Here is a 12,073-nt window from a genome sequence, read left to right as displayed (position 1 = left end):
GCAAGCTCATTTCCCCTCAAGGATGAATACTTTTTCTGTCGCATGTGAAATTCCCTTTTTCTTCATTACCTACTGGTGGTGTTCCAGAAGGTCTGAGTGTATCTTTGTGGAACTCAAAGGGGCAAGTCGGACCGTTCAATTATGAGAGGCGTTGTGTAAATGGACCAGGATGCATTACAATCAACAAACTATCAGAGGAATTAACAGTGAAAAAGAAAACTAATTTCTCTGTTGAAAGAAATCAGAGTTTCCAAATACCGTGACATGCTGTGTACAAACTAGTCTGTACCTTAACCCATACCTTGCACAGGGGCATGAACCACATGCGTTGAATTGTATAGGATAGAAGTCCTGGTCCCTCCTGAGGGCAGCGCCAGGTACATAGGAGGTGTTCAATAAATGTATGCTGATGGCTAAATGTGCCAGCTGCTCTCTTCACCTTCAAGAACAATTTCTCTGCTAGGCTCCAGCAAAACCTTCTCTAGTCTTTGTGGTTGAGATGTTGAAACATAGGTAAGGTGGTGTGACCTATTGTGTTCAAGGTAGTCACCATTATTAATCTCCTTTTACAGGCATGTGTCTGAATGGCTAATGTATTGAAGGTTTAAAAATAAGAATGCCTCTATTGCCCTGACTTACTCTATTGTCAAATAATAGTGCATTGATCTGCACCTACAGAATAGATACCACCCAACTAGCTGTTTAGAAAGTATCCTTTGCAAATCTACTATGACCAAGGCACTAGGCAATTCTGGCAGGTACAAAGATAAGTGACACAGACTTTACCTTCAATAAGTTGGTTATATAGTGTGTGACCACCCCCAGAAGATGAGGGATTGTAAGAGAAGGACCAGTCTATCAGTACAGGGGCTGCCCTAGGTATTTGTACTTACTTGAAATTTGTACTTACTAGGTATTTGTACTTATTTGTGCTATTGGCATATTTTGTGGGCCCCCTGGAATATAGTTTAAGATAGAGACTTCAAATTGAATTTTAATGATATTCAGAAAAGAAGAGGAAGATGTGTTTCAGTGGCTTATTTTCACTCCTTCCCCTTGTTCCCCAGGCATGGGCCTGGGCTGCACTTAGTTTCCCACCCCAAGAATGGGGTACCCTAGAAGGTGCACTGTGGCCACAAGATGAGAGTGGCAGTGGGAGTGCCGTGGAAATGTGAAGGAAACCAGACTTGCGTGGAGGCTTCAGGGGAGGGTAGTTAGAGGAAAAGGCGGTGTATAGAGAGGTAATTAGTGGTCACTGACATTTACTGAGTGCTCACCGTTAGTTAGGCACCTTCTCCGCAGTTCACATCCATCATTTCACTGAATCTTTACAACAGCCATATATGGTTGATATCGTAGTGCTTTCCAGATGAAGAAACTGAGGCATGGAGTCATTAAGTTACTTGCTCAAGGGCACACAGCTAGTAAGTGGCAGAGGCAGGTTTTGGAGTTTTAACCACCACTCTATGGGGCTTTATATGTGATAGATTGGAAGCAAGACGTGCAGTGAAAGGAGCGCCCAAGGTTGACACCCAGGCCTCTGGTTTAAAAGTCACTTACTATGCCGCACTCACTATCACGGGGAACTCCATATTTGGGAGGAAGAACAGATTTGGGAGGCCAGGGAAGAGTGTGGTCTGGGACAATTTGAGATTGAGGCATCTTTAGGACCTGTATGGAGGTGGAGATGTTAGATAGGTGATGGTATATTGTTCTGGAATTCCAGAGAGAAATCTGAGCTGAAAGGAAATTGAGCTAGATCTAAACGAACAGACAAAAAGAAAGAAATAAACAAAAACCCCACTCATAGCAGGAAACCAAATATTTTTCATAATACTTGAAAAGTTGACCTGATATTTTGAGCCACTGATATGTAGAGTCACTGCATATTCCAGTTCTTAGCATTTATACAAAATAGGCCTTCCTACATAAAGTTGGTTTCTCTGGCTCTTCTCATGAGGAGGCCAGGCTTTAAGTGATAGATCTACCTATCAGCAGTGATGATTTACAATTGTGCACCCATGGTCTTTCACTCAGCATTTGTGACACCATTGGCTGGCTTCATTGTCATAGTGTGTCCATGGAACTCATGGACATACATACTGGCATCAGATGCTTGGCCTGGGTTCTATTGGCAGCACATACCCCCCAAAAGAGCTGAGTGATAGCAATACTGGGAGAGAGGACATGCTGCTGACAGTTTGACGAGTCTGTAAAAATAATGTTTTGGGGCTTGCATATTCAAGAAATCTACTGGCAAAAGTGATGGAACGGTCTATGCTGCAGGGAAGATTAATTAGCCTAATGCTTGTGTAGTTTCTTTGTTCCTTGTTCAACGAAAGGGGGCAGCCCATACACAGTGGCTGCCCACAGGAAACTGCATTTCAATCTCTAATGAAAGATGTCCTTCCAGGGCAACCAGTGCATGCTCTCCAACCCCACATCAGAACATGCCCCCGTTTTCTGACCTTTGTCGAGGGCCTAACAGGAAAGCAGTTTCATGGTGTTCTCAGGCGATGAGTGGTTTAAACCAAAGGTCTTCGGCATTTGGTTAGTGATGGCTTCCTGTGGCAGGAAGTTGATTTTCATGAACTTGCAAAGCTCCTTTGCTCTGTCTTTCTGGAGGGTGCTGGACGGTACTGTTGCACATGAGAACTTGGAGCCCGCTGGGGCCTTACTAGTTAGAAAATGGACACAAAATTGCAAAGAGGAAGAAAAATGGCAACCAATACATTAAATAGAGCAAAGTCACTCTGTAGAAAAGCTGGGTCTGTAGATTTCTGAATACCCAGAATGACAGGTGCCCCAGGACGTACCTCTCATTTTCTTTCTCTAATAGGAATTGCCTAAAAGACCCTTCCTTCTGTTCATAGTGTGGCTGGGATAGCTGTTGCTAATGAGTCACCTCTGAGAGAAACCAATGTTTTTTTTTGAAAGGGGCTTAGCATTATTTTCCTTTGTCTTTTTAAACTACTGGTCTTTAAATTTTTTAAATTGTCTTATCAGTAAAAAAAAGTTGAGTAAAGACTGGTGAATAAATGTATATTTTAAATTGTGTGTGAATGTGCTACTGGCTGATGTATTATGAATAGTATAAAATTCTATTCCTTGCCCACTTAAGCATATTGGCATGTACTGAGTGAGAATGGCATTGTTATTTCATTTATTAATTATTCATAGTAATTAGTGGAGAAGAAAACTTGGTTGTAATGTAATTATGTCCATATGTATCTTGAGTCCACATATACCTCCATATCCCAAATGGAGAAAAGCCTGGATTGGAGAGAGAAAAGGCTAGAAGAGACTTCTGCTAGATGTCCAGCAGAGAAGCAATTATAGAATCCCACCTATTTGACCATTCAGTGGTTATCCTCTGAACACCTACTTTGAGCCTCTGAACAAAGCACATCCCCACTGAATCAGCCTCTGTTCTCCTGAGAGAGCCCAGCTGCCCTGTTATGTGATTTCGATGGATGCCATGTACCTAGGCTACGTGGAAGTCTAGGAGGATGGTGCTGGTGAGGGAAATAAGCATGTACCTGCTGTGTCAGGTAGAGATAAGCACTGTGGGGAAGAATAATACAGAATGAGGGGACAGAGTGTGAGAGGTACTGCTCCTTCTGATGGGGGAAATATTCTGAGAAGGGAATTGAGGTTTGACCTGACTGCAGGGAGGCAGCTACTCCTGTGACCGTTGGAGGAAGGTCATTCTAGGTATTCATTCTCAATTCCCTCCTGGTGTCCCTGGTTGCAGATGACCACAGCTCATCGGGCCTGGGAATGACCTGCTGAGGGGCTTGCTGGCTCCCAGGGAACAGGAGGCCCATCTCAGCAGCTGTGAGCTGCCACATAAATAAGGCACCAGAGCTTTGTTACACTCAGTCTGCTCCCTGTCAGGACTGACAAGGCAGCCCCCTTTGTGCTCTCTAATAATGGATGTCCTTTCCAAGGCGCCACCAGGTCCTGAAACACAAACTGTGAATTGGTAAGCCCAGCTCCTCTCTCCCCACCTCTCCCTCCACAAGGCTTGGAACTCTGATGCTTTTAAAGACTTTTATGGACATGGATTGCCATTGTCTTGTATTAAATGGATGTCCAAGCTACACAGGCAGTTTAATCACCAGCTGGCTAGACCTTACTCTGCAGTTACCAAGTATTTTAGAAAACTGGACCTATATAGGAAAGATACCACTTATGAGAAGAGGCTCAGGTAGAAAGTGTGACCTTACATGGCAAGGACAATTAGAAGTCTTTGCAGTCCCTCTCCATATATTTCTACCGAACTTTTTATAAATTATAAAAATAATGCATTTTCTAATAAGCCCAACAATATAATTCTTCTCTAATAATTTGTATAGTAGAATAGTACAGAGGCCTGGAATGAGGGCTCTCAGCCAGAGAGCTACTCGCTAACTCTGTGACCTTGCACAAATTAATCTATTTTGGCCTCAGTTTCCTTATTTGTAAAATGGGAGTGATAATAATCTTTTACCTGCCTTACAAGGTTGTTGTGGGTATTGAATGTGTAGCATATAGTGCACTAAAAATAATACCTGGTAAAAAGTACGTACTGTGTTCATATTAGCTGTTACTAGCATAGCTATTATGAGATATTACTTTGTTCTGTTTTCTTTTAAATGAAATCATTTTATAGAACTTGGAAACTTATTTATTTTTTCTTCACTTAACTTCTCTCAAGTATCTTTCTGGATCCAAATCCAAACATATGTAAACATTCTTATTAATTTTTAACAGCTTCGTACTACAGCTTAGTATAGATAGCCTTGTATCTTTGTAGACATTTTTAGTAGCATTTTGTTGTTTGCAAGTTTTTAACTCTTACAGATAAGGTAGCAACAGAGATTACTGTACATAAACTTTTCTACTCTTGCTGTTGTTTCTAAAAAAATTTTAAAACTGGGATCACTGGATCAAAAGTCATGAGATTTTAAAATGGTAATAGATGTCCCAAAATATCATAGCAATTTGCACCTCTACCAGAAATATATCAGTGCTCATTTCCCCATGTGCTTACCAGCAGTGGATGTTATCAATCTTTAATTTTTTGGGGGTCCAGTAGGCAAAAAATAGAATCTCATTGTCCTTCCAATGACATTTCTCTGACTACCAGTGAGGCTGAGTACATGGAAGGGTTCTAAGCTGTGCATTAAATAGTAAGATTTCTAGTTTGAAAGATACTGCAGCTACAATATGGAGAACTGAATACTGTGGCTATCCTGCAACTACCAATTTCTACTTAATCTTTTCTCCTTTTTCACCCAGCCCCAACACATTAAGGTGGGAGTGGGGAAGGCCCATCTGCAACTAGAGAGGGTGGTTAGGAGGCTGTTTCTGTTCTCCTGACTTTACCCATTATTTTGACAATAACTTGTACTCCCAGATGTCCACCTCTAACCCTCGATCCTTGTTCTAGCTTCCAGTATTTTGCTTCTTTTTCTGTATTATGCATGTCAGTTGTAGAGGCAGCTCAGTCTCCAAATGTTCAGAATAAGTTCCTGTCTTCTATATCTATCCCCTCTCTCCCAACCTATCTTTCCTCTTATTTTCTTAACTGCGTTAATGGCCTCACTATCTCCTGAACTGAATCTAGTATGATTAGGGTTAGTTAGTCTCACCTAAACTGCAGAACTCAGAGTCATTTTTTAATCCTTATCCTTTACCACCACTCTCGTAGCCAATCCATCACCAAGTCCTGCGATTTTACATCTGTCTGATCAATCAAGTCTTCCCTCCCTGTGTTCTCCCTGAAGCTGCCATTTGATCACACCTTCATCCTCTTTTTCTTGATTATTGTATACCTTCTTGAGTTCCCAGCCTGAGCTTGTTCCTTCCTTCTCTTCTCTCTACTTGAAATTTTCTTCCATCATTTAACCCCAAACAGGGAAGTGAAATTTCCTCCTAAGCTTAACTCAGGAGTTCCTTTTTCTGTGCAGTCTGCTATTATTCACACCCTACCCCAGGCAGAACTCACAGCTCCTTTGGTTGTGCTCCGGTTGTATTCTCCACATGCTTAGGATGCAACACTTACCCCATGTCATCATTGCTTGCGTCCAAAGCACTCTCTTCTCCCCTCATCACCTGTGACCTTGAGAACAAGGGCCATGACTTCCTCATCTTTTTATCTAGCACACACGACCTGGAAAAGGTAGCAGTTAACCCTCTGATGAGCGGAGCAGGGAAGACACACAGGTTTAAACTTGTACTGCTAAGAATTAAGTTGTTATTAAAAATAACTTTTCTTTAATGTCTTTTTAATATGTAAAACAGCACTTATTCCTCATCAGAAATTTTGGTAAAGAAATGAAAAGGAAAATAATGTCATCCAGGTCCCATTTATAATTTTATTTTGCTTTTCCCCATCTTAGTTTAATGATTACATAATAATTTTTGGTGGGATGGCCACCCCTCCCCAAATGTCCCCATTCCTAGAACCTGGGAACCATGAACACACTAAAAAGAAGGGAGCCTGCTATAACATCAAATAGCACTGGGACGTGGTGGCTAGTCCTTTAATATAATAGATAAAAACTGTGTTAGCAGAAGGTTATCCTTACAGTGCTTTTATAGATGAAATCTTTCTCAGTGTGGTGCAGCAGGGTCTAGAGTGACGTTGTAGGAACTGAGCTAGGGATGAATGGGTTATGGGGGCTCACCTTGAATCCCTACCTCTCAATGTATACTTTATCACTCATCATCAAGGTTTTTTCCCCCTGTAACAGTAGTTTCTCTGGTGAGATTCTGCTTCTCTCCTTATTCATTTTTATGAGCAAAACAATGAGCAAACTATTTGCTGTCTACTTTATAATATGGCTCAAAAAAGACAAGGGAGGTGGGACAAATCTCATCTCATCAGATCTTCACATAATGAGACTCAGAAACAAACAAACAAACAAATGAAGCAGTTGAACTTCCTCTGGGATTTCTGGTGTGCACTCCATCAGCTATGGCAGTAAATTTGTTTTCTAACTCTTCATCCTCTCTCTTCCATGTTGAGGGATGTGGTTATAATTTTCCTTCAATATAGTATTGTAATTTACACATTCAATTACATGATGTTGGACATGTACATTTTCCCCTCTTTTCACCATGATAGTAATTGTAATTAATAAATATTTGAGGCATTAAACATGGCCTGTATTCAACTTTTTACCCTTAAGTCAGTTTTAGATACAAAGTTACTGGATCCAGGGATAAGTACAGTTTCAGGTTCTTGGTACATTTTGTATAGTTTTTTCCAAGAGTTATTCAAACTTATACTTCTTCCTGTAATATATGAAAGTAGCATTTTTGTCACATCATTTTTCAAGGTGAATGTTGACAATTACAAAATAAATCACTGTTAATTTGCTAGGGGATAGGCTGTCACAGAATTTTCACAGATTGTGTCCTCACTGCTTCACAACACCTTTAGACTGATCAAGATTGTTTATCTTGGTTAAAAGTCTTTTGTAGTTACTTTAAATGTCCCAGTAGCTCCAAAGTCCTTGGCATCCCTGAGCATTATTCCCATTTACAAGGTCTACAGTTGTGTTCAAAAAGGTCAGTTATAAATAATGTGGGTGGTGCCATCTCCATGTAGGAGGAATGACTTCTTATAAGACACATGGAAGTTGGGGGCCCGGGGGAGGAATAAAAAGCGAAAGAAGACGTTTGGTAAGAGATACATTGGGTAACCTGGGAAGGATTAGCTCACTAAACTTTGCTAACCATAAATCATAGTTTTAAGAATAAAGGATTGTTAGACCATGTGACCAGGGAATTACTTTCTTTTACAGTTAAAAAAATTACACACCTATTCCTCTAGATACAGGCAGGGGATGGGAAAGGAGGGCAAGACAACAAGGCCTTGAGAGTCTTGAGTACCTTTAAACCAGGATCCCGGGCACTCACTGGGACTCACTGAGTGTCCGTGTCTTTTACGATATTTGGTTGCCTCTCCATAGCCATATGTCTTTCCTGAGCTTACAAAATGCTAGATGCAATGTTTGGATTTTAAATTACTACTTGGGGGGGCCATTTACCACCATGTTTTCCCGGGTGGGTGTCGTAAGGGTCTCAGCCTGGGTGGTGCAGCTGCAATGGATCCAAGTTCGAAATATGGCAACTTTGAAAGATATTACCAGGCGACTGAAATCAATCAAAAACATCCAGAAAATTACCAAGTCTATGAAAATGGTAGCAGCAGCAAAATGTGCCCAAGCTGAAAGGGAGCTGAAACCAGCTCGAGTGTATGGAACAGGATCTTTGGCTCTGTATGGAAAGGCTGATGTTAAGGGGCCTGAAGAAAAGAAGAAACACGTCCTTATCGGTGTGTCCTCAGACAGAGGGCTTTGTGGTGCGATCCACTCCTCCGTGGCTAAACAGATGAAAAGTGAGGTGGCTACACTCACAGCAGCTGGGAAAGAAGTTAAAATTGTTGGAATTGGAGATAAAATCAGGGGTATACTTCATAGGACTCATTCTGACCAGTTTCTGGTGACGTTCAAAGAAGTGGGAAGAAAACCCCCTACTTTTGGAGATGCATCAGTCATTGCCCTGGAATTACTAAATTCTGGGTGTGAATTTGATGGAGGATCGATCATCTTTAATCGATTCAGGTCTGTCATCTCCTACAAAACAGAAGAAAAGCCCATCTTTTCTCTTAATACCATTGCAAATGCTGAGAGCATGAGTATCTATGACGACATTGATGCTGACGTACTGCAGAATTACCAGGAATACAGTGTGGCCAACATCATTTACTATTCTCTGAAGGAATCCACCACGAGTGAGCAAAGTGCCAGGATGACAGCCATGGACAATGCAAGTAAGAACACTTCTGAGATGATCGACAGATTGACTTTGACCTTCAACCACACTCGCCAAGCTGTCATCACAAAGGAGTTGATTGAAATCATCTCCGGTGCTGCAGCTCTGGATTAATGAAAATTGAGTTTCGTCCTCAGACAAGAGGTAAAGAAGAGAAATTCAGTCAGCTGATTTGGTTTAGCTTACTGCTGTCCTGGTCAGAAGAAATTGTTGGTCCATTGTTTAAATTACTAAAGACAGCAAGATATTTGTAAATTATCTTACAATAAACATCTTGCAATAAAAGAAAAAAAATAAATTACCACTTGGAAATTATAATTTCAAAGCCCCCCAGGTTAGGTAATTGCTATTTGTGACAAATTCTTCTCAAACTATTTCTACCCCTTCTCAGATATTTCATCCCTAATCACCATGTATTTTGTTGCTGTTCCTTATTAGGAAAATCAGTCTGGTGAGATGAGATTCTGCTGCTCTCCCCGACTCATTTCTAATGCCCACCTAGAGCAATCGATGAATGTGGGTTGTCTGCTTTGTGCTGGGCCTTTAAAAATGATCAAGAAGGCTGGCCTGATCTCACCCTGCCAGATCCTCTGTTCGGGGAAAAAAAATCAAGGTGATTAGTAACTAAACAAAGTTATGCTTTCAGATAAATTACAGTCAAGTTTCATAAAGATCCATGGCACCAACTGTGAAATTATTTGGGTGACTAATAACTAGGAGCCAAGTGTTGGGGTATAAATGTGGGTGCAGAACAAGATTAATAATACCCAAATGTTTGTAGAACCTAAAAATTTAGAAAGAACTTATAAGTAATTCATTCTTATTGGAGCTTCACCAAAACAAAGCCACACAAGATCCCCATTTTTGCAGCTATAGTAACTGAGGGTCAGAGATATGAAATAAATACCTTGCAAACAGAACTCCGTGAGTCAGGACATAGACAGGAATAAACATCACAGTTCATGACTCAGAGAAGAGATTTGCCTGTCTGGGCTAGAGGATTTTACAAAGTGATTTGCAGGGGATATGACTTCAGGGGTAGGGTGGAGCCTTTGCAAGTAAATTCAATGTCTCCGATTAGTTTTTTTAAAGTTTTGAGCAGGAAAATGATACATTATAAGCGATGCCTGACACAGATATACAGATTGAATTCAGATGGAGAGCAGCTGATTTATAGAGGTTGGCTAAATAATGTTGTAATAGCCAATGTATGATGCACTCGCCTTAATTTTGGATGGAAAGGTGGTAGGATAGAGAGGAGAAGACCTGTCGAAAACATATCCAAAGAAACACATGGAGGTCTTAGTAATGAAACGGGCATGGTTGATGACGAGGGAGGGCAAACTGTGATTCAGTTTGGAGACTGGGGACAAGAAGAATGACAGTTCACTTGACCCAGACCTGGCTCCTTGAATTCTCAGGCGGCCAGGCAATTCTCCGAAAACATTTCCAGTGCCACAGGAACACAGGGGTGGAGGGGAGTTGAATAGCAAGAGCTTTTTGGCTTGTTTGTAATCACCAAGTTAATTCAATGAGGAAGTCATCCAATTAGAGATAGGGAAGAGTAGTTTTATCAAAATGTTTCCAGTGTTAGTGAGTGAGTGTCTTTGCTACAAAAATGGCAGCACTGAACCACTTGATCCAGCTTTCTGCCTTGTTTGGGGATGGTATTTCTTCAAGCTGCAGAATGGGACAGGTAGAGGTGAAGGTTCTTTAATAACAAAATTTCTATTTGTGAAGGTTTGTGAAGTTTGCAGTCTCCTTTGCAGAAAAACAGATATAATTATTATAATAATTTGTGTCTCTCTGGCTTCCCCAACTAGCACAGCTTCTGAACGCACCTCTAAAACACATTACTGCTACTTTAGCAATGTGGGTATTTAAACAAGTCCCTGGTAACAAAGGTCTTTGAATACAGGGGTGTCCTAAGCAGATTTCATCATAATTAGTAGCTGATAGAATAATTATACAGGGTGGAGCAAAAGGGGGTTTACAGTCATGAGTACACAAAACACAGAGTTTATTCTTCTATTATTTATTGATCACTGTCTAATTTTCCATATCAACAACTGTAAACCTACTTCTGCCCACTCTGTAGCCTCATGTTCCAGAGTTTACCTTATTGCAATGATAAGGAATATTCTATAAGAGAAATATTAGATAGCCAGATTTTAAAGCTTTGGGGCAATAACAGAGAGAGTAGGTTAGGCATCTTTCATGCACATAGAAGAATCAGAATTATTAAATGGCCTTTTAATTTACCTGAGTCTCTGAATGAGTGAGGCAACAAAGCAAAATGGTAGTAGGAGTTTTTAAGTCCTTTCGTCCCAAACGTTTTGAGTTTGAGACCCTGAGCCAATAGCAGTAATCAGTGGCATCCAGATACAGACTCTTTGATCTGAAATGAAAGAAAAAAAAAGGAGCATGACCAATAGCCTTCCAGTGTCTGAGGCAGAAGATGAGAGCTCTTCCTTTCTCCTTGTCTTCCACGTACTCCTCCTCCCCCATCCACTGAAGGCATCCTCCCTTGTCCTAACTTTCCAAGGTTATCCGTCCGGAATTTCCGCTCTGGACATTATCACACCTTGTAACCTAAAAATGTATTCCGAGGTTTTTATAGCAGGGTGACAAGCATTTCCTGAAAACCTCCTAAATGCCCTGTGCTAGTTCTGCCAAAAAAATGCCCTCCATGTTGACTGAGTCTGACTCTTTGTCTCTATGGTAACCTTGATAGGAAGCTAAGCAACACTCCCAGTAGGATGCCCTTCAGTATGGGATTTGGACAATGCTGGGAAAAGTGTTCCTTAGTGAATTAGTGTCACGTGTTACTGAGACTTCTAAATTTCTTTCAGCAAATGAGCTTTCCCTGAAATGTATACAGGGTGTAGTGAAAAGAGACCGAAACTGAGGATTTCTAGACTGGAATTTCCCCAGCCTCTGAAGCTGTGTCCTGGTTGTTCCACTTTGGGCAGTCCCTTTGCTTTCCCTACGCCTCACTTTTCTCGACTGTAAAATCGATGGCTGGGCTAAGCTGCTTGTGATCTACACCCTTCCTCCCAGCTCTAACATCCCACGATCATATTTTATTTAATTTTTGTTGGGAAAAAGTGGTACCTTCTGTGCCCTCTGAGTGCTCAGTAAACTACATTAAATTGATAATATTAATAAAAGATGCTTTGCTTGCCGTTTAAAAACACAGTTTTTGCCATCACTACAAAATAAATCCACTTGAATGATTACTTGT

The 12,073-nt window shown here is 40.9% G+C and overlaps 2 protein-coding genes across 2 annotated transcripts in view; both read left to right on the top strand.

The window, feature by feature from the left end:
• RASGEF1B (RasGEF domain family member 1B) overlaps positions 1-12,073 on the top strand; it is a 524,372-nt gene that overhangs the window by 277,896 nt on the left and 234,403 nt on the right. The gene's annotated exons all lie outside the window — the stretch shown is intronic.
• LOC119056972 (ATP synthase subunit gamma, mitochondrial-like) lies at positions 8,012-9,097 on the top strand. The gene has a single exon (XM_037155614.2). The coding sequence runs from the start codon at positions 8,047-8,049 to the stop codon at positions 8,941-8,943; it is 897 nt and encodes a 298-aa protein (XP_037011509.2). The 5' UTR covers positions 8,012-8,046; the 3' UTR covers positions 8,944-9,097.

The sequence above is a fragment of the Artibeus jamaicensis genome, unplaced genomic scaffold, assembly GCF_021234435.1.
Source record: "Artibeus jamaicensis isolate MK-2021 breed Jamaican fruit bat unplaced genomic scaffold, CSHL_Jam_final scaffold_1031, whole genome shotgun sequence".
Classification (NCBI taxonomy): Eukaryota; Metazoa; Chordata; class Mammalia; order Chiroptera; family Phyllostomidae; genus Artibeus; species Artibeus jamaicensis.
The sequence above is the reverse complement of the archived record's forward strand: the minus strand, read 5'-3'. Positions and strand labels throughout refer to the sequence as shown.

Bases quoted from the DNA above. Each gene is read 5' to 3' on its own strand.
- LOC119056972 (XM_037155614.2), top strand. From the start codon at position 8,047: ATGTTTTCCCGGGTGGGTGTCGTAAGGGTCTCAGCCTGGGTGGTGCAG.